Source organism: Solanum pennellii, chromosome 1 (assembly GCF_001406875.1).
Source record: "Solanum pennellii chromosome 1, SPENNV200".
Classification (NCBI taxonomy): Eukaryota; Viridiplantae; Streptophyta; class Magnoliopsida; order Solanales; family Solanaceae; genus Solanum; species Solanum pennellii.
Window position 1 is genome coordinate 96,490,753 of NC_028637.1, and position 21,226 is coordinate 96,511,978.

General features: G+C 32.7%; 4 protein-coding genes and 1 non-coding gene across 10 annotated transcripts; 1 reads left to right on the top strand and 4 right to left on the bottom strand.

The window, feature by feature from the left end:
• Nucleotides 1-2,729: 2,729 nt before the first annotated feature.
• LOC107008337 (protein DETOXIFICATION 34) lies at nt 2,730-6,365 on the bottom strand. The gene is made up of 7 exons (XM_015207328.2): nt 5,712-6,365; nt 4,759-5,384; nt 4,614-4,670; nt 4,266-4,504; nt 3,931-4,049; nt 3,180-3,266; nt 2,730-3,036 (listed from the first exon to the last, which is right to left on the bottom strand). Exons 1-7 carry the CDS (start codon nt 6,030-6,032, stop codon nt 2,971-2,973), a joined length of 1,515 nt encoding a protein of 504 aa, XP_015062814.1. The 5' UTR covers nt 6,033-6,365; the 3' UTR covers nt 2,730-2,970.
• LOC107008336 (G-type lectin S-receptor-like serine/threonine-protein kinase SD2-2) lies at nt 5,257-9,769 on the bottom strand. The gene is made up of 2 exons (XM_015207327.2): nt 7,072-9,769; nt 5,257-5,384 (listed from the first exon to the last, which is right to left on the bottom strand). Exon 1 carries the CDS (start codon nt 9,625-9,627, stop codon nt 7,072-7,074), a length of 2,556 nt encoding a protein of 851 aa, XP_015062813.1. The 5' UTR covers nt 9,628-9,769; the 3' UTR covers nt 5,257-5,384.
• A 3,040-nt stretch (nt 9,770-12,809) lies between these two features.
• On the bottom strand, nt 12,810-17,081 carry LOC107012546 (probable E3 ubiquitin-protein ligase RHB1A). 6 transcript variants are annotated; one of them, XM_015212418.2, is made up of 5 exons: nt 16,909-17,081; nt 14,775-14,921; nt 13,757-14,135; nt 13,517-13,626; nt 12,810-13,269 (listed from the first exon to the last, which is right to left on the bottom strand). In XM_015212418.2, exons 2-5 carry the CDS (start codon nt 14,838-14,840, stop codon nt 13,246-13,248), a joined length of 579 nt encoding a protein of 192 aa, XP_015067904.1. In that variant the 5' UTR covers nt 14,841-14,921; nt 16,909-17,081; the 3' UTR covers nt 12,810-13,245. The 6 variants fall into 6 exon arrangements, with proteins under 6 accessions (XP_015067904.1, XP_015067912.1, XP_027772055.1 ...); XM_015212426.2 differs by lacking the exon at nt 16,909-17,081 and adding an exon at nt 16,547-16,642; XM_027916254.1 differs by lacking the exon at nt 16,909-17,081 and adding an exon at nt 16,605-16,622.
• Nucleotides 17,082-17,180: 99 nt separating this feature from the next.
• TRNAV-AAC lies at nt 17,181-17,254 on the bottom strand. The gene has a single exon. It is a non-coding gene; the product is annotated as a tRNA-Val (tRNA).
• A 2,240-nt stretch (nt 17,255-19,494) lies between these two features.
• Nucleotides 19,495-21,147, top strand: LOC107002761 (pentatricopeptide repeat-containing protein At2g46050, mitochondrial). The gene has a single exon (XM_015200959.2). It carries the CDS (start codon nt 19,495-19,497, stop codon nt 21,145-21,147), a length of 1,653 nt encoding a protein of 550 aa, XP_015056445.2.
• Nucleotides 21,148-21,226: the final 79 nt, after the last annotated feature.

Sequence of the window (21,226 nt, forward strand, 5' to 3'; positions counted from 1 at the left end):
TATATATATATATATATATATATACTAATCGGTTTGTTTCAAAACATTACAGAATATTTTTTTCATGGATCAACTTTTAAATTTAATTTTCATATAATATGTTTAAGACCACGATATCAAAAAATATTTTGGTATATAACTTTGAGCATTTAGTTTCAATTTCTGAAGAATTTTTTGAAGATAAAATTATCGAAGAACAACTTAGTTTTTCGAGCCTTTCCTTATGCTCGTCATGGTTCAAGGAGAAACAATGGAAAGCCAAGGACTTTTAAAATAGAATAACATGGATACACATCGGATCCGACATTAAGATCATTGAGGACTACTCTTCTCGACCAACAAGTAAATGTTGAATTTATGTTTTCGATTCCAAATTTTGATATTTGATAATGAATATATAATATAAATGTTAGTCCAAAAAAGAGGGTTTATGAGCATTAATTTATCAATTATCCTGTTAAAAAAAAATTATTGAATCTCAGATAAAATAAAATAATTAATATTTAGGCCTCCAATTTGCTTTAGGTCACTAATGCTTTAGGGGAATGATTTTTCAAGGGATAATAAAAGTAACTAGGATTTTGTAATATATAGAGTCGTTAAAATGAATTCGATCGATTCAATATGAAACTTTACGGGTTTTAACATGCTTATCATTTTCTATGGAATTGGGTATGATGATAATTTGTTTTAGGGATACTAGAGTTAACTATAATTTTGTATTATATAGAAATACTAGAGTTAACTACGAAATGGATTGGACCACTTCAATACGGTGCTTTCATGGGCTTTAAGATGCTTGATATTTTCTTTGAAAGACTTTCTAAATGGGTAAAATTGCACATATAGTTCATTTTGAAATTTTCATTCGAATTCTGACTTAACGTGCAAAATCTGTATCCAAAGATACAAATTTATTGAATATAAAATTCTGAATTAACAAATTTGGAGTTTTCTTTGAAAGACCTTCAGAACAGGTGAAAGTGCATATATACTTTATTTTGGAATCCCAATTTAAGTTACTACTCAAGTTTAAATTTTTTTTGTAAGTTTAGTCAATAATTGTTGTGCAAAAATTTGCGTGATGAAAAATTCGTCGAAAATTGACATATTTAGTGGACACAAAAATTTATTGAATATAAAATTTTGAATTTAACAAGTTTGGAGTTTTCTTTGAAAGACCTTCAGAATAGGTGAAAGTGCATATATACTTGATTTTGGAATCCCAATTTAAGTTACTACTCAAGTTTAAATTATTTTTTGTAAGTTTAGCAATAATTGTCGTGCAAAAATTTGCATGATGAAAAATTCATCGAAAATTGACATATTTAATGGACACAAAAATTTTCAAAATACATACATATTTACTCAATCCTTTTGACTGTTTATAAACTTGTTCAACTTTATGATGTTGATGTTTCTTTTTTCTTCTTTTGGTGTTGTGTTTCAAAAACACTTTCAATTCAATGACCTTCTTGTTTGAAAGTACTTTTATTTGGAATATGATAGAATTTGCTAAGAATTTTTCTTCCATCGAAATATCCCATAAATAATATATTTCAAAATATGATTTTATTCTCACTAATCTAATATGTTTCGTCAGTAATATTTATATTGGTGTTCAGAAAGAAGTTGTTGTTTGATGTAGTTAAAAAGTGGAATAAACTTTGATATTGATTGAAAATAGTATACTCGTTGAAACTAGTTTCGACTGATTTAAAATTGATTGTAAATAGCTTTGAAGGATTAAAAATTGATTGAAAATAGTTCTTTACACGAACACGCAAATCATGCAAAATCAATGAGGCCTTGATACCGCAAATCCTACAAGATCATTAATCATTCTTAATGTGTTAAGTAAGGAAACTACTCCTTCTGTCCATTTTCACTTGTCCAACATCGATATGATACATCTCTTAAGGAACAATTAAAAGAATAAATTTTATTTTAATACATCACCTTTTGAATCAATGTATTTAATGAAAAATATATTGGAAAATGACTACAATAAATGGTAATAATCAATTTAATTATGAAAATATTTGTAAAATCCTTAAATTGTTCAATAAAATGGCGAAATCATTTCTACTTCTTCTTGAAAAAAATCAAAACGAGTTAAAAAATAATCATTTATCTCATTTCTTTAAAAAAGAAGGGAAAAAAGGAAAACTATCATATTATTGTGCTTTGTTTTTAACTTAAAAATATATTACTTTATCTGTCCCACTTTATACGATTTACTTTCCTTTTTAATCAGTTCCAATATAATGACACATTTCTATGTTTACTAATGATTTAACCTTAAAATGCTCATTTACCCTCAATGAAATGATTTCTAGTCACACATATATTTATAACTTATATTAAACCATAAATTTCAAAAATCTTCATTTCTTCCTAAACTTCGTATCAAGTCAAACTAACTCATATTATATATTAGGACAGAGAGTGTCATAATCATGGAAACAAATTTCTTAATTCTAAAATCTATCTTGAAGAAGTGATATTATAAAAGATAATTTAGCTAAGAGCTTATCAGTAAATCTTCATTTATTTACTTTTTATAATTATTTAAAGAAAGTAAAAAAGATGATAATAAAAATGAAATTATATCTACTATGACTTATATTTGACTATTTGCTTACCAAAAGGAATAGTGTACACAATTAAGTTGTGCCTTTACTATAAAAATCTATAAATCTATCGAATTTATTAAAGCTAAAACGATATTTCGAATAGGAAGAATTTTACGTAAATCAAACTATCTCACCCTTAATTAAACAAAAAAAAGAAATGAAATTAAATCTAGCTTTACATTAACATTTTCATCTATTACACCTAAAGAACAAAAATAAAAAGGTTAAAATTATCTTTAATGTATCTATCGCAAACAATTAATACAAAAAACATCGATTTCTCATGTCAATCTTCTATTCCGAATAATATAATTTTCTAAATTTGATATGAATTTTATTTAATATCTGATTCTTCAGATATTCCACTCCATTTTTTCATTCTTTCTGATGCTTGTGCCACCTGAAATAAAAAAACAAAATGGTTTTATTATTTTACAATAAAAAAACCAATAAAACCTTACTTCAAATTTGTAAAATGAAATAAAATAAAAAGATTACTTCTAGAATATGTAATTACTATCTTAACGAAGAAAATAAAATTACCTCTTCGTTCCAATTGGTTTTGTATACTATAACACAGAGAATTATTGTTTGCAAAAAAGTTCCAAAAATCATGCCCATCCATATTCCCTACAGAAAAGAGAAAATATAAAATGAAAAGCGAAAATGTAGACAATTTATCCAAACACAAACATCAATAGTTTACTCGGAATAACTTTATCGTTATTTCAAAGTTCCCTCCTAAAACTCAAACTCAAGCTAGTGTTCGAGTTTTGACCATACATTTAGTTGAAACTTGAAAAAAAAAGAACGAGTTTTAGAAGTGGTGTTAAAAAATAGTTTTTGGCAATTTGAAGTTATGTTTGGACATGCATTTTATTTGTTTTGCGAGTAGACGTGAAATTTCATCCAAAAACTAGCTTAATAGAATTTTTTTTAGAAAACTGACCAAATTTCATGAACAAATAATGTTCAAAATTATACATATGCGTTCCTTAACTTGACTTCAGTTGCCCTTCAACTTTGAACGTGCAGAAATAGACACTTAAACTTGTATAAAGTTGAACAAGTAGATAGTGTCCTATGTGCCAATTCACGTGAGACACACCCAAACTGATTTGCATAATGCCATATAGGACGCAAATGTGCCTATATGTTCAACTTTATATAAATTTAGGTAATTGTGCAGATTCAAAATTGAAGTCCATAGATGTCCAATTGAGATCAAGTAGTAAAATCTATGGTCAAACCGGAGCTAAATTAATACTAGTAAAAAGATTTATGTTTAAGTTACCTGAACTCCTAAACTTGTTTTATAGCCTAATAGGAATCCAAGTGGGAGGCCAATGACATAGTAGCAAGCCAAATTAATGTATGCCACTAGAGCTTGCCATCCTCCTCCAACAGCAACACCTTCAATATTAAAAACAATCTAATTTATTCTTTGAGTTTGTACCTAAAGTTGCACGTACTCTTCACTTTTTGATTGCGTGGATTCTTCAACAATACTCTACATATCGAGAATCCGACACACATCCATTGACATTTTTTGAAGAGTCCGAGCAACATATATTCGTACCAAATAGTACGCACATCAACTGATGTGTGTGTGGATAAGAATTTTGGTACCTGATATAACTGGCTGAACACTATTAAGCAGCATTGTAACAGCAAGAAGATATGCCAACTTAGAAACAGCTTTTTGCATTTTCTCACTACTTGTGAAAAGCAATGCAAAATGGTCCTTTGTTAATATGATTAGTACCATGCAGAATATCCCAATCATGAGAGATTCAGCTACTGTGACGAATACGGAATACTTTGCAGCCCTAGGATGGCCTGATCCAAGCTCATTGGAAACGCGAACACTGAAATATCAACAAATGAAAACAACCGTTAGCAGTTACACTAATCGCAAGAGTTTTAACTTTTGTGCACTGACAATTGCCTTCTATAACTAGTAGAGTAGTAGTATACCTTATTGCTGCATTAATTCCAATGAACAACATGCCTTCCCATCCATTAAGATTCATACTGAAACAATGAATAAAGAATCTAAGTTTGAAAGCAGAACAATTGTGAACACATTGTAAAGGGTAAGTGCATATTTGCAAGATTGTACCAGATAGAAAGAGATCCAACAGCGATGACAGGATCCTCGAGATGACCAGTTAGAACAATTATAGTCATAAAATACCAAATTTCCAAGCAAATCATCACTGCTGATGCAACAGAAAGCTTTACGAAGGGCCAAAGATCCTTCAAGGCCAACCAAGACAACCCCTTCCAACTATCTTTGCACCAGCCAACAATATAAACCACTTGAGCCAGTGCAATAGCCCAAGCAGAAACATCATAGGCTGCAGCAGCACCAGTAACGCCCCATCGGAAAACTTTGATAAAAAGAAAGAGCACCCCGATATGCATGGCTAAAGCCATGAACCCAACCCATGCCAGGATCGTGACATTGCTTTGTGCTTGCAAGAACTTTTGGGTTGGGAAGTTGATAGCCAGGGAGAACATTTGAGGTATGATTTGTATCGAAAACTTTCCAGCTAACTCTGCTATGTCATCTCTTTGGCCTAACAACTTCAGTATCGGCGTGGAGAAGATGTAGAGTGGCATTATGCAGAAGCAAGACGCAACAAGTATTATCCATGACCTTTGCAAGTACACTCCTAACAATTCTATTTGGCCTGCACCAAATGCTTGTCCGCAAAGTGTCTCAAGTGCACTACCCATGCCTAACTGATAATCCATCAAAAAAAAAGAAGATAAAAAAATTAGAACACTAACACAACCAATAACCTAAAAGCATGCTTATTCTAACCTTTTAAAGACTTCATATCATTTGACAATCAAAAATCCTAGTTCTGTTTCATAATAAACTATCTGTGATCTATAGTCATAAGTCTCATCAAAGAGTCTGACAAAATCCAACATATCTTTGATGTATTACATTTTACAATCGACGACAAGTTGGGGTCGGCTAAATGAATACTCAGTGCCAATATAACATGATATTAAAAAGAACAGAACTTTGAGAGAATAAGGAAGAACAAAAAAGAACCTAACCAAGAATCCGAATGAGAAATTTGCTATAACCGATAAAGAAATGGCAACGGCAGAGAGTTCTACATCACCAATATGTCCAACAAATATACTTGTGAAAGAATTAATCCCATAATTACACAGAATATTAAAGGCTATGGGACCTGCAATAGTCCATAACTTCCCAGATTCCATGCTAACCAAGTTCTTCAAATCTTGAAATCCTTGCACTGGCGGATAATCCGCCAACATGGTAGATGGAGCAGAGTGTAACTCAGTCGGCTCCATAGACGAGGAGCCCCCATATATCGGCACCTCCCCACCCGAACCGCCAGGTGTCTCCATTTCCAAGGTAACAAACTTCTTTGATGAGAGTGCAGAGTTGTCTACCTCTGCTCTCTTTTGACCATATTCTTTACCCCCCTCAATCTTTACACTCTTTCGAAAAAAATAATTTTGGGAAAATTTTGTTACTAAAGTTGACAAGTTAGGAAAACATTTCTCCTTTTTCTGTTGCTTGTTTGTGTGAGTGTATATGGTCTTTCTTGTTTCAATTTCTGTTATATTATTTAGCTACAAAAGAGGAAAGTATTGACAAGTGGTTAGTTGTTATTGTTGTAGTCAAGACAGTTATGTAAATTAAACTGAGGAAAGTAAAGTGTGGTTATAATTGGGCAGGTACAAACGTTACACTCATTTATAAAATATAAAATTAACTCTCCAATTAAATTAGGTAGAGAGTATATTCTTATTAGTCATTTGGTTTATCATACTAAAAGAAATAATCTCAGTATTAAATAATGTTTTAATGTTTTATATTATACCCCTATATCTCATTTTAAGTTCACTATACGAAATATCTACAAATAAAAATATATCCACTAAATGATTCCGTCATTATAATTTTTTATATTTTCAACTATTGTCTCATTCTAAGGTTAGGATGCCTCTCCTATAACCCTATGCAAGTCACGATTTTCATTAAGGAGTTCAAAATATGAAGAAGTAAACATAAAAAGAAGTTAAAGGGTTCAATGTAAATATAAGTCTACTATATATACGTAAAAGATAATTTTAACCATACATCAATAGTGTAATTTACTAGCTCCACCCCGCACCTCAGACCCATTCATACAATTCTGCAAAGTAAAATGTTCTGTTTTGTTTTGCTTTTGTTCTTTGCACTTTATTAAAAAAAGGTGACAATTTTTAAGCAAAGTAAACAAGATTTTCTATATTCATGAAATACATTTTACAAAATACCATGATGAGCATTTTGCTACTAATTCTCAGTGGGATTTTTGAAGACAACAAAAAGGAACTCTAAATTTAATGAAGCTGGGGAAAATCAACTTGCATATTAGTTGAGATTTGAGAAGCAGACCTAAAGTGAAGCTTGAGAGTTTTTTGAATATATTGAATGTTGAGGATTATAACCCGAGCTGAAACCTCCGTCTCGTGATGTCCCATTACTTGAATCAACTCCTACCCCATGGAATGATTCGCCAGATACTAATGCTTGGAGCAGCTTAGGAGGTTGAGGCATTGTCACCTCGACTACTCCTTCCAACATTTTCACCACCATTCCCATGGAAGGCCTCGTTGATTCATCATCTTGAATGCACCAAATCGCTATCAATCCCACACGTTCTGCCTCTGTGAGATTGTATGTTCCATGTAGTCTTTCATCCATGACTGCAGCAATGTTTCCTTCTACTATTTGGCGTGCTGCCCATGGTGGGAAAAACCACTTCTCCTCTGTGCCGCCCTCTTCACCTTTAGCTGAAGGTGGTGACTCTACATTGCGTCGACCACCTATCAGTTCCAATAATGTCATGCCATAGCTATATACATCAGCTTTCGTAGTGATCGCTAAACCAGAGATCCACTCGGGTGCAACATAGCCCCAGGTACCCCTCATGGTTGCCAACACTCTACTAAAGTCCCTACCAAGGAGCTTTGCAAGTCCAAAATCAGAAACCTTTGCTGAAAAATCTTCATCTAGCAGAATATTCTCTGGTTTAATGTCACAATGTATTATACAATTGCGACACTCTTCGTGTAAATAAGTGATACCTCTTGCTGTCCCTACAGCAATTCGGAATCTAACATCCCAACTTAGATTCTGACCATCTCTCCTTAAATATGCGCTAAGAGGACCCTTTGACATGTACTCATAAACAAGAAGCCTATGAGAATTTTCAGTGCAAAATCCCCTCAATCTCACTAAATTAACATGCTGAATGTTCCCTATTGTGCATACCTCAGCTCGGAATTCCTTTTCACCGCCACCAGCTCTTTCAAGTCTCTTCACAGCTACGAGTGAAGAATCTGATAGCTCCCCTAGGAACACGGTTCCAAAACCACCATGACCAAGCTTCTCTGAGAATCCCTTTGTTGCAGCACTAAGCTCTTTGTATGAAAATACCTTCAAATTCATTATAGGAAATACATCTTCCTCATCTTTTTTCGTCCTCCTTACTCTTCTCCTCCTAAATAGCAAGAAAGTCCCAATCCCAACTGACAGAATTACCACAAATCCACAGATCATTTCGATCACAAGTAATCTGACTTGAATCTGATTCTTTCGAGTATTTCCTCCTCCTTGAACTCTAACAAATAGCTTATCCTCAACAGTGCCATCAGAAGTAAGATTCCTAAGATTGAGCAATGACCCATATAAACTCTTGCACAAATTAGTCCTCTCATTGTGATACAAACCAATACAAGAACAATTACCTAGACATTCTCTCTCACATTCATTTCTAGTTCCAGAAACTGAAACTACCCTTGCTCCATCATATCCAACCATTCCAACCTCCTCAAACCTATCATTCTCACCACAAACTTCATTACTCTCGCGGCGACAGCCACCCGAAAAATCCCCTGCATCCCATGAATCACCATCCAAAGGGGTGAACCCTGGTAAACACTTACATGGATTCAGTGACTTACTATTACAAAACCCCAAATTCCCACAAAGACCATAAGTACCACACATATTCTCTGGCTGTGACCAAAACATGTTCCAACTTTGCGCCTGTTGGATCCAAGTGAACTGTTTAACCTGTCCAGTGAAATCAACCATGAATCTAGTTAAAGGAGGAGGCGTTCCATCCTCTAATGTCACCTCTGAGTATCCAAATGATGCCATAGGGGTAAAAGGTGATTCAAAATTGAACTTGTAAATGTAAGGAACAGTCATTTCTGGTACATCAACAAATGCATTTTCACTCCATTTGCCAGTGGACCAATATGGATAAGTACCATTATAAAAAAGAACTATCTCACCATAACTATGTGGTTGTAGCCTTAAAGAGTACCTTCCAGGTGATGGATCATTAGTACTTCTCCAAGATGTCAGCCATTTTTTTGCAGTCAAGTTCATCCCAGGAAGCCATGTATCTGTAGGAAAATCAAAACTTTCCCATACCAAAACACCTTCATTAGAAACAAGAACCAAATTCCCTTGGTCCAAAAGCTTCACATCACTAGCTTTCTCCAAATTGGTTGTCTCCCATACAATGGTTCTTGAACCTTCCTTCAAAACTAATCTCCCATCCTCACTAATCTCCAAAGTAGCTAAAAATGGATTCTTGATGGGTTTTTCACGATTAGCAACCCAAACATAAGTAGGGGTAGGAATTGAAGCAAACCAAATCCCTAAATACCATTTACTTTCATCATTAGTCTTGAAAAACCCCACTTCAAATGTCTTGTTTTCACTCAAAACAGTGAAGTTCCCACTTAGTAAAACTCTAGATTTGTTCAAAGATTCAAACTTTATGCTCCTTTTCAAAGATCCCAACTTTCTTTCAGCTGAAAAAGACTCTTCAGTGGTTACATTTTGCATTCTTGATTTTGCTGTTTCTGAACTGACCTCAAATGCCATAGAAATAATGATGATAAGTAACATGAGAATCACTTTCTGTGGAATCATGGTGATGAATTTTGCTTAGCTTAAGAAAAATGATTTTGGTTTTTAAGGAAACATTGAAAAATTTAAGAGAATATTTGTACGGTTTTTGAGAAATTTCAGTGTTTGGAAAATTCTGGTGATGTTTGTCCTAATATCTGCTAAAAAGCTGCCACACACGGACGAGATATAAAGGTATACATGTCCAATTTACTGTTATAGCCTTGTTCCCCTCTAAGGAATCTTGATTATTCTAACTTCCGCTTCGATTTATATCAAGATATTTTGATTAAATTTATAATTTTAGAATAAAAAGAAGTTTTTTAAAAAAATTATACAAATTTATATAGTCATATTAAAAGTAATTGAGAAGTTTGAAGTAAAATTATTAATATTTTCTTATTTTAATTTGTATGACGTGTGATAATCTGAATTTTAAGAGTTAAGTTTTTTTATTTTGATCGTTTCTTTAACAAATTTTTTTTTTTAAAGTTTTTATCTTTTTAGCAACAATTTATATATCTATATAGAAATTATATAAATCAGAAGAATTAATTATAATTTAACTTATTTAAAGAATATATAAATAAAATTAAGCTAAAACTATATTTATTTAACTTTCAAAATTTAAACTATACTATAACTCATGTGATATTAGGATAGAGAAAATTTTGATTTTTTTAGGGATGAATTGGAAAAAGAAAAAGTACGACGGTGGGATGATTGAGCTGGTTGAGGGTAATGTTGTCATTTTAGAAGATTTTGAGTTGAAAAGTTTTGCCGTGGAAAAAGAGATATGGTGGCAGACAAAAAGATCTTAAAGTCCACTCACCAGAGGAATATATTAAATAATAGGGATAATGTACGAGTACTTCTGTCTAAAATTTCAAAGACATATTTACATTCTCTGAATTTATTTTATTAATAATTTTTTATCTCTTTTTGACCTATGTGGTATTATTTTGTGAGTCCAATATTAATTGATTTTTTTTCAAATTAGTGCTACATAGGCCGAATAGGAATAGAAAATAGAATCTTATTATAGTATAAGTGTATCTCTAAAATTTTGGTAATAGGTTGAGGGATAATTATGCATTTTCCTTATTATAGTCCTAAGTGTTTTTACAATTAAATTTAAAACTCTTAATGTATATAGAAATATTTACATTTGCAACATAATATGAAGCGATATTATTGTTGAACTCCATTTTATCCTGTCAAATTGATTGACTACTATATTTATACATATAGTTACAAAAATAAAATGTTATTTACGATTAGCATGTAATTTGCATAGCAACTTAGTTTGGTATGAAATTGACATAGTGTATATTATAATTTATTTATCTAATAAATTATATAATGAAGTCAAGAGTGTAAGGTTAAATAAGAGGACCCCATGAAGCAAAGACTTTTTTGTGTATCAATTTTTTATGTTACGATATCTATTGAATTATTATATTTAAATTACAAATATATTATGGTATTTGTTAAATATTTTAGATTATTTTTTTGTGTTTAGGTACGATATATAATAGTTATAGATAGATTATTAATATATTGTATCCAAGTAAATAATTACCTATACAATTGAATAAGTATAAAAATGATACAAGTATAAATTGAACTAATTAATCATACAATGTTAGAACTTTGACTACTAATATCTATATGAAGGAAATTATTTATATTTCTTTTAAATATTTCTTCACATATAAAATGTTAATATGATATAATTAAAACATTTCTTGAAAAGTTAAAAGTCATATTATATTCTATGTTACAGAAATATATATAATTTTTGTTGTAACTATTGACTCACTTTCCAATATACTACTTCCTCAGTTAACTTTAATTTCTTCAAGTACTAAAAATAAATGTTTTGTTTTTATTTATTTAGCTTAAAAAATTAAGAGATAATTTATTTATTAATTTAAAATATATTTTTATTATTAAGTATAATCATTTTTTAATATATTTATTAAAATATAAAATTCATTATATTTAAAATTGATAATAAATATAGAATATGTCAAGTCTAACACAAAATTTGTAAAATTGAAGTATAGTACATGTCTTTTGATTTAAGCACTAAACAAAACTTTTTTTATATTCCTTTTATATATTTATTTTATTATATAGTATAAATATAAAATTGTAGCTGGCTATAACAATTAGGTAATGGAAGTTGGTGAAATCCTTTGACTAATGTGTTTCTTCACTATATTATTTTAACACTTCCAATAACTTGTAGATGCAATAATTTATTATGATGTGAAACATTTATTAATCCTTTTCCCCTAGGCGTGTTAGCGTCTATTTTTAATATGATTTTCGTAGGGTTAACAAACATAGACTTTATCATATATTATGAATTCAAATTTTGTGTATTGGAAAAAAAAAAAGCAATTTCTTACGAAATCAAGTTAAAACTTAAACTCACATATAAATAATAAATATTTAAAAAATTAGCATCAGATTTTACCATAGAAATGTTTGGGTTACAGCTTTGAGACACCAATTATGTGGTTGTAAATTGTAATAAATTCCCAATAATTACACTATATACCGACTAATATTATTTTTGAGGTAAAACTCATATCAGCTTAAGATTCATTTTACATTGATGATAATTCGTTTGTAGGTAAAAAATATGTGTTAACAATGAGATTCGAACCAAAAGAGTTTTAAGTACCCATCCTAGAACCATTGGGCCAACTATATGATTTATTTATTGGGTGCTCTATGTTAATTTTATACAAATATCTATCGATTTCTACATAGATATATATATTTTGTAACGAAGTTAATGGGTGCTCGAGCACCCGGCGGACACCATGTGGGTCCGGACACCATGTGGGTCCACCCCTGGATGATATTTTGATCGTCTTATGCACACCTCAACTAAGCAGATATTAAACACATACCATATGTTGTAGCTAAAATATAAAAATTCATATAACCGACTTGACTCATAGGTAGTGCAATATTATGATTGTCAATCTTTAATTACAAGACTTACGGACTAGAGAGTTGCTAAGATGGTAAACACTCTTTCCACCGCCGACTTAAGGTTGATGGTTTAAGTCAACAAGAGTAAAGTTGGGACGATTCACTTGGTAATATTCAGTCGAAACTAGGGCTTATGCAATCGAATCAGAAATGCACATTAAGATAATGGAAGGAGATGGCCAAAGCAATTGAAATGAGTCTATGAAACTTTAAGGACTATGCCATTGCCATTGCCATAATCTTTGACAGAAGAATCTGTACAGCAATTGAACATAAAATTACAACCACCAAAAGGGTTCACTGTACAACACTTGGAACTCAGAAGAATCATGACCAAAAAGACGCGTTTTCAGAATTTAATCTTCCAGGCACCAAATGCAAAACTACAACTTCTTTTTTTGTTCTTCGCCTGCAAATTAGCTCCCATCAGCATATATATGCAACTCGCATCTTCATCAAGGGCGGGATCTACTAACATAAGCTTCATATACATAGAGAATTTACACTTTCATGAGTGAACAAGTGAATACAGGCCAAGCCGCCAAGTGAAAAACAACAGCCTCATGTGGCTATGCTTGCTTGTATAGACAGGTGTTGATGACCAGCAGCTAAGGAACTTTTGATTAGTTTTCATAGAGCTTCGTATACCATTTCCTGCATCAAGAAAATCAACAGCCTCGCTCACTTTATGAATCTCAGCAACCAAGATGATTCAGATTTTATAATCAAGACATTAAAGATATCAAAGGAGCTTGAACGTGGTTTGTTGTCAAATGGCGATGATAATGAAGAGCAATAAAATGAATATACCAAAACCTTCTTGGAAAACTGATGACACAAACAAAGGAAGATAGAAAAAGGAATTGAGGGGGGAGCGGTAGAAAAGGAAAACAAAGTAGACCTGATCGCATATTGGGCATGTTTGACTTCTTTCCATCCACTCAAGAATGCATGAAAGATGAAAATGGTGGTTACATTTTGAGACTATTCTTGGATTGTCGACGTCATATTCTGCAAAACAAGTGCAAAATATAGACATTCAAACTTCAGCGCAGGGGGATTATATAGCAGATAAACAAGAAAAACATAGAGAGGAGGGATAAACTTGAAGTCACCCCTTGAATGATGTTCATGTGTATACCTTCAAGACAAGTAGGACAAACATCCTCTTCTTCTGATGATTTAATAATAGATGGATTAGATTTTACAAGGTCAATCCCTGTTTTCTTTAGGGAGGCAAGAAGAGACTCTGTTTCAGCTTTGCGATCAGAAAACTTAATATCTTTACAAGTAGTTATCTCATAGCTATGTTGAAGTACTGTTTCATCTATGAACTGGGAACCTCCTCTTGACTGTGGATGCCCCAAATCTACTTCAAATGGAATTGGTGCAGGGGGAGAGCGGTAAGTGTCGGGTGTTGATCTATCTACATTTAAATCATCCAGGAGCTCAGAGGTAAATGCAATAGCAGCACTATCATCAGATGTCAGGGACTCATACTCTTCAGAAGCTGGTGGAAACTGCAGAAAGAAGATCATAAGTCTGTTGTATGAGTTTGAGACTAAAAGAATGTCATAACAAAAGATTAGAAAATACATCATGAACAAACAAAGTGCCAGTCCGTCTACATAGGACATGAGTAGTAAAACTGATTGACATGACTTTAGAAGTGTACAGTTAGTATATACAAAATACGTTGTGTTCTTTTTCCTACAAGTTTGAGTATTATCCTGAAAGACATGCACTGTGTTAAGGTTTATAAGGAACCATGAACTGATCCCAATATTTAAGCTTCTCCTTAGAAAAAATTGGTAAATCTCTTTAGGTGAAGCTTAATCGCAGAATGTATGAGCTGTAGCAATGCAATACTAGTGATAAACCAATCAAACAGTAAAAAGGAGTTTTTTTCCACTGAAAAATGTGAAATCTCACGTCAAGTCAATCGGACTAAGCACCATAAAGGCAATAAGAAACTGCCTGAGCAGGGATTCCACTTCCAATTCAATGAACTACCATTTTAAGAAATATGATACTATTTACACAGACTAGAGCAAATAACACAAGGTTACAGAAAGTAAATGAATTAATAGGACAAAATTGAAAGCGCTTAAGCTAGTTGCATGTTTCCATGTGTAGAGTGATTGGAACAGATTACTAACATAGTAAAATACTTGTGTTCCATGAAGCTGGGGAGGCTTCCTTGAAGAGCAACAGCAACCACCCATCTTGCAGATGTTAGTTATCCAAGTATATGTCTTATTTCCCAACACATTACCTTCTCCGTCTGTATGAAGAGGGACAATTCACTGCAGAAACGCAAAAGAAGAGATGGGCAGTTAGTATTTTACAGGCACAAAAAGAAATGAATGGTAACAGCCAGTAAGGCAACATATAAATTCAAAAAGAAGACCAGGATCAAGAATACCACATTAAAAGAGCTTCTTGAAACAAGAACATAAAGCTACTTTGATCCAACATAGTACACATCAGCTATAACAGTTGAGAATTAAATCAACCCTCAAAGCAAGCTAAGTACTTAGTTTATAGTTTGAAGAAGTGCATTTGCTCTTCTATACTTTTCTCTCCATAACATACCGAAGAGTCCATATTCTGTGATTACGATGTATTGGTGAACAAAGACACTTCTTTGTACAAACGGTTGGATAGTTAATACAGACTGACAGACTTTATGTTCAACAATTATTTTCCCATGTAGAATTTTCACAAGTCCTGTCTATCAGCCAACATTCTCATAGTTAAAATAGTTATCACAAGAGTCACAGAAACAAAGTCATAAACAGACTTAACAGTCCACCGTTAGAATACTTGTCGCATCATTTGATGCCTGCCCATTTAGAATACTTTGTCTTGAACGTGTAACAAAGATTGCACAAGGACCGACTTAGAGAAGAAAGTGATGTAATATGTACACTCAAGCTTATATAATTACCCAAAGGTGCATCCTAATTGTCAATGGGGTGGGTGCATACCTTGGAGACTAGGGTTCAACACGAGCAGAGAAAAAAACACTTGGTGATTCTTTTCCAATTTGCTAGGGCTTGGTGGAAGGAGCTAACTGTACCTATACTATTGGGAGTTAGCAGGTAAACTATCTTCAAAACGTAATGGAAATTGCAATAACAACAAACAAAGCAGTAAGCTTTAACACTCCAATGAATACTCTAACCATAACAAACAAATACTGAGCAAAAAAGAGAAGTTCCCCAGTAGTATAAAAAAACCTATAAATCATACCCTAAAAAACTATTGAGGTTAACAAGAACCAACAAGTACTAGCAGTCAAACTCTTGATAACACAATTCTGGTACCAAAATTCATCGATGATATTGAAGAAACTTACTAAGCTTTCGAGAAAACATTAACTAAGTAAAGTGAAATATTAGCAAAACAGAGAAAACAGAAGCACTACACTAGAAACCTGATAAATATACCCAAACCCAGTAACATTGCAGAATTTCTAACTGCACCCACTTTCAGTCTCAGAAGCATACACATACAAGGACAATGGCACACCAAAAAAACCCCATTAAGGAAAAACAGCACCTGTACCTAGACAAGAGACCTAATAATACAAACACAAGGAAAACAGAATTATTAGACCAAAAAACTGATTAATAGAATAGACCTAAACAACTATGTCTCAATCAGTCAATCTTGAACTAGTTGGGTTCAACAAATTCTATATAAATTGGCTAGAACCACCTTCAGTTTTCAAAAGAACACATTAAAAAAGCAGTGGCACACCAGAAAGAACTAGAGCGAACTCTTTTGCTAAAAGACAACAGAAATTAATTGAACAAACTCAGCAAAAAACAGAATCTTTACAGAACCTGACCAATAGACCAGACAAAATAGAATTCAGAAGGTTGAAAATTACACACTCTCCGTTTCAACTTTCAAGAAGACTTACATACAGAGGTAGTGGCACACTAGAAACAAGACAAAAGGAGGAAAAACAGAAGCTTTACCAATAACCACACTAAAAATATTTTGCTTGGAATGGTAACTATAAGTGAAAAGGAGAATCTTTACGAAATACACCTAATAAATAAACCACAACCAATCAAAGTAAAACAACAATCCAATATAATCTCACAAAGTAAAATTTGAAAAAGATAAATAAAAAAATTATTTTTAATAGCCTGTCAACTCAACAAAAAACAGTTCAAAGCAACCCAATAGCAGTATAAAAAAAATTAACCACACCCATCTTCAGTATATCATAAAAAATCAACTATATACACCAAGAAGTGGCACACCAGAAATACTTACAGAAAAAAAAAAGAGAACCTTCCTTGCTAAAGATTCTTTTTTTATTGTATTTTTGGGTAAGAATAAGCTTGAAACGGTAACTAGCCACTAGTGGGATGAACAAGAAGGAAAAGGGGTTAAGGCTGCTGCTTGACTTGAGAGAAAGACAAGGAAAAAAACTGAAAAAAAGGGGTTACTACCATTTTTGTCATCTTTTTAATAAAGAAGGGAGTTCAATTGACAATAAGACAAAGCTTAGGGGTTGGAATAGACAAAAAAAAATGTGCAAAAATTGGCTTCGCCCGGACTCGAACCGGAGACCTTCAGTGTGTTAGACTGACGTGATAACCAACTACACCACGAAACCTATTTGATGCAAGTTTTCACAAAAATAATTGGTATTGTAAATACAAAAATAGTAATATAATGGTTTAAAATATGATAAATATGATTAAGAACTTTCAGATATCGACTTAAAATTACAAGTGAACATATACAATATGAACAATTTATATAACTATTTGAAAATTTTCTTGGCTTTGTTTGTGGCGATATGCAGATTTTCAAGGCCTGAGCTCCTATACCCAGCCAATTCGTAGTTAGATCAAGGACCACTATGATCGTTAGAATCTCAACCTTGACCTCGATTGAAAATTTTTCTTTTGAACCGAACGTATATTAGAAAGAATCTATTTAACCCACAAAGGAATATGTTATTTTTATTGTTATGGTCGTATGTTTAAGCATAATTTATCAAAATGATGTTCGGTAAGTACAAAACAAACAACCCAATGAGCAAATTGAAGTGTGGAAAAAAAATGTATATATATAGTAGCCATACTCCAACATAAACTGAAAAGGAAAAAAGGACATGTTACAACATAAAACATCGACTTAGCTAAAATCTCTATTTTTTTGACATGATTTCATGAGATTTAGGCCTCTGAGACTCTACAAGACGCTTCAATTCGAGTTGGACTCTACAAATTGTGTTCAACTTAAATTAGGATTTTTGGAAGATACTCAACCTTATGTTTATACAAAGGGTACTAAATTCTCTTTCATATCGAAAATTTCATAAAGAGATCAAGATCCTGAATATTTTTCAAATTGATGGAATATTCGAGTTTAAATGAAATTATTCTAGTTCGAGAAACACGTCACTGACGGTCCTCGAATAGGAACAGAATTGTACCTGCACTATCTTGATAAATAAAATTACGTCTCTTCGAATTTTATTTGTGTGATTTTATTTATTTTGATATGTTTAAAATTTGTAGAATCAAAGGATAGAACAAAATTGTACCAAATTTATTTGTGTGATTTATTTATTTTTAATATATTTAAAATTTATTGCAAATAGACGGATTTAAGGATTTGTTTAACTGTCACCGAAAATATAATATAAAATGATAGTAAAAGTGAAAAAATATGTCGGGTGAAACTATTTCAAAATTGCATATATATCAATATATATAAATATGAATTAATGGTTGAAGTGGAGACAACAAGTGATGACATTCTTGTCAACATTGTACCAACTTGCTTAAAAAAGATAACCATGATCACCATTGGCGGCTGACAATTCTTTATTATAACCATATAATAATAATATTTGATTGACACACACAATTCTTTAGACAAAGAGCCTGTTTGGTTCAGCTTAAAAGCTGGTCAAACTGACTTAAAAGCTGGTTTTTGACTTATTTAGCTGTTTGGCAATACTCAAAATAACTTATTTTCAGTTAAAAAAAAATTATTTTAAGCCAAAAGTTAAAAGCTGGGGTAGGGGTGCTTTTTTTTTTTAGCTTATAAGCTATTTTAAGTTGATCACATTTTTATCTTTTTGCCCTTAATATTTTTATACAATCTCCAAATTACCCACATAACCCTAACATCTCTTTCTTCCATTTTTCCCTTTTGACGTTCGGCATAGCAACTTCAGCACTTTTATCCAAACGCGTAACTGCTTATTTTAAAAATAAGTTTCAGCACTTTCAAAAGTACTTTTTTAAAGCTGCTTTTATTAAGCCATCCAAATGGGTCCAAAGTCACATTCCTCTTGGCTGCTGCCGTACATTTATTTATATCTTAAAATATATATCATATGAATAATTCATAAACAATATAGCAAATATATTCTCAGTATTTGATTAGTCAATCATTTCACATTTAAATATGAGTAGTTAAATTCAAAGATAAAACTTTATTCTAAAAAAGCATCATATTAAGATGTAACCTCACAACATTTTCTTTGGTCACAACTAACAATCTCAAAAGTTTAAATTGCGATTCTTCGATTGAATCGAACTTAAGAGAAAAAACACATTAAAATATACTTTAAATTTGTTAAAAGTATAGTCATTTTTTTTAACGGACGAATAATTATGTGATTATTTGAGTAATTAACTCGAAAACATTGAACAATACAAAAGGATTGGTTAATCTTGATCCATGATTATCAAATACCGAATTATACCAATTCCGACGATATACTTCAATCAGCAGTTACTATTTCTATCGACCACCAGCAATTCACTTTTAGTTAATAATGATTCATGTAAATTCCACGCTTGTATTTCTAGTTCCCTTAAGATTTCGGCGAAGATGGGCGATCTTGATGAAGGGAAATGTATACATGGAAATGTTATTAAGTTGGGTATGACTAGTGTTCTTTCTTTGGGAAATCAGCTATTGCAAGTTTATGTAAAATGTATGAAGTTTGTTGATGCGTGCAAGGTGTTCGATGAAATGTGTGAAAGAAATATTGTTACTTGGAATACATTGATATGTGGTTTAAGGTATTCTGTTGACCGTGTAAAGACAAATGGTCATCTGGGGTTTTGTTATTTCAAGCAAATGTTGATGGAATCGGTGTCTCCTGATTGCATTACTTTCTGTGGGTTGCTCCGACTTTGTGTGGAGTTAAAGGGTGGTGTTTGGTTGGTCAAGGAGTTGCATTCTGCTATCGTTAAGTTGGGATATGATCAAAGTTGTTTTCTTGGTGCAACTCTTGTTGATTTGTATGGGAAGTTTGGGTTGATTGGAGAGGCTAGGTGTGTTCTTGATGGGGTCTTGGCGCGTGATTTGGTGTTATGGAATGTTATGATTTCTTGCTGTGTAATGAATGGTTTGGGTGAAGAGGCTTTTTGGTTATTCAGTTTGATGAGATCGGAGGGGTTTGAGGGGGATGAGTTTACATTTGCTAGTCTACTTAATTCCTGTGCTAGTTTGGGGTTCTATGACTCAGGTAGGCAGATCCAAGGTCTTGTTATTAAAGCTTGCCTTAACAAGGATGTGGTGGTTGAAAGTGCACTTGTTGATATGTATGCAAAGAATGAACATATAACCGATGCTCGCAAGGCTTTTGATGCAATGGCCTTCAGAAATGTAGTTTCTTGGACCACTATTATTGTAGGTTATGGACGTCGTGGAGATGGGAAGGAAGCTATGGAACTTCTAAAAAGGATGGTAAGAGAGGATTTTGTTCCTGATGAGCTCACTTTGGCTAGTGTTCTTAGTTCATGTGGTAACTTATCAATGGCCACTGAAACTGTACAAGTTCATGCTTATGCAGTTAAATATGTATTCTCGAATTCTATATCAATTGGAAATGCATTGATAAATGCATACTCAAAGTGTGGTAGTATAGCTCATGCTTACCAGTCCTTCAGCTCAATAAAAGCACCACATCTTTTTTCATGGACCTCAATGATTGGAGCTTATGCATCCCATGGCTTTTCAAAGGAAGCTATTCAACTTTTTGAGGAAATGTTGGAAAATGGTGTGAAGCCAGATAGTATTGTATTTCTAGAGGTTCTCTCTGCCTGTAGCCATGGTGGTCTCTTTAGTAAAGGGATGCAGTACTTCAGTTTAATGACGAATAACTACCAAATTGTGCCAAGCTCAGAACACTATACCTGTCTCATAGATCTTTTTGGACGATTGGGCCTTCTAAATGAGGCTTATGAAGTTCTAAACTCAATGCCAGTTGAATCCCAACCAGATGCCCTGAAGGCTTTCGTTGGCGCTTGTAGAATCCATGGAGATGTGAAATTGGCAAAATGGGCCGCAGAAAAGCTTTTCGTGATAGATCCAAATGATACTGCTATTTACGCCCTGATGTCAAACTTGTGTGCCTCTGATGGTAATTGGCCTGATGCAGCCTTGATCTGGGAAATGGCTAGAGAGCGGCTGCATAACAAATCACCAGGCTGTAGCATGGAAATTATTACTCATGGAATCAACACATTAGCATGAAGCAACCAAAGACTTGGGCTGCTTTTTAGCATGAAAATGGAGGAGAACAGGGAAGGATGTAATTAAGAGACAAGAGTAA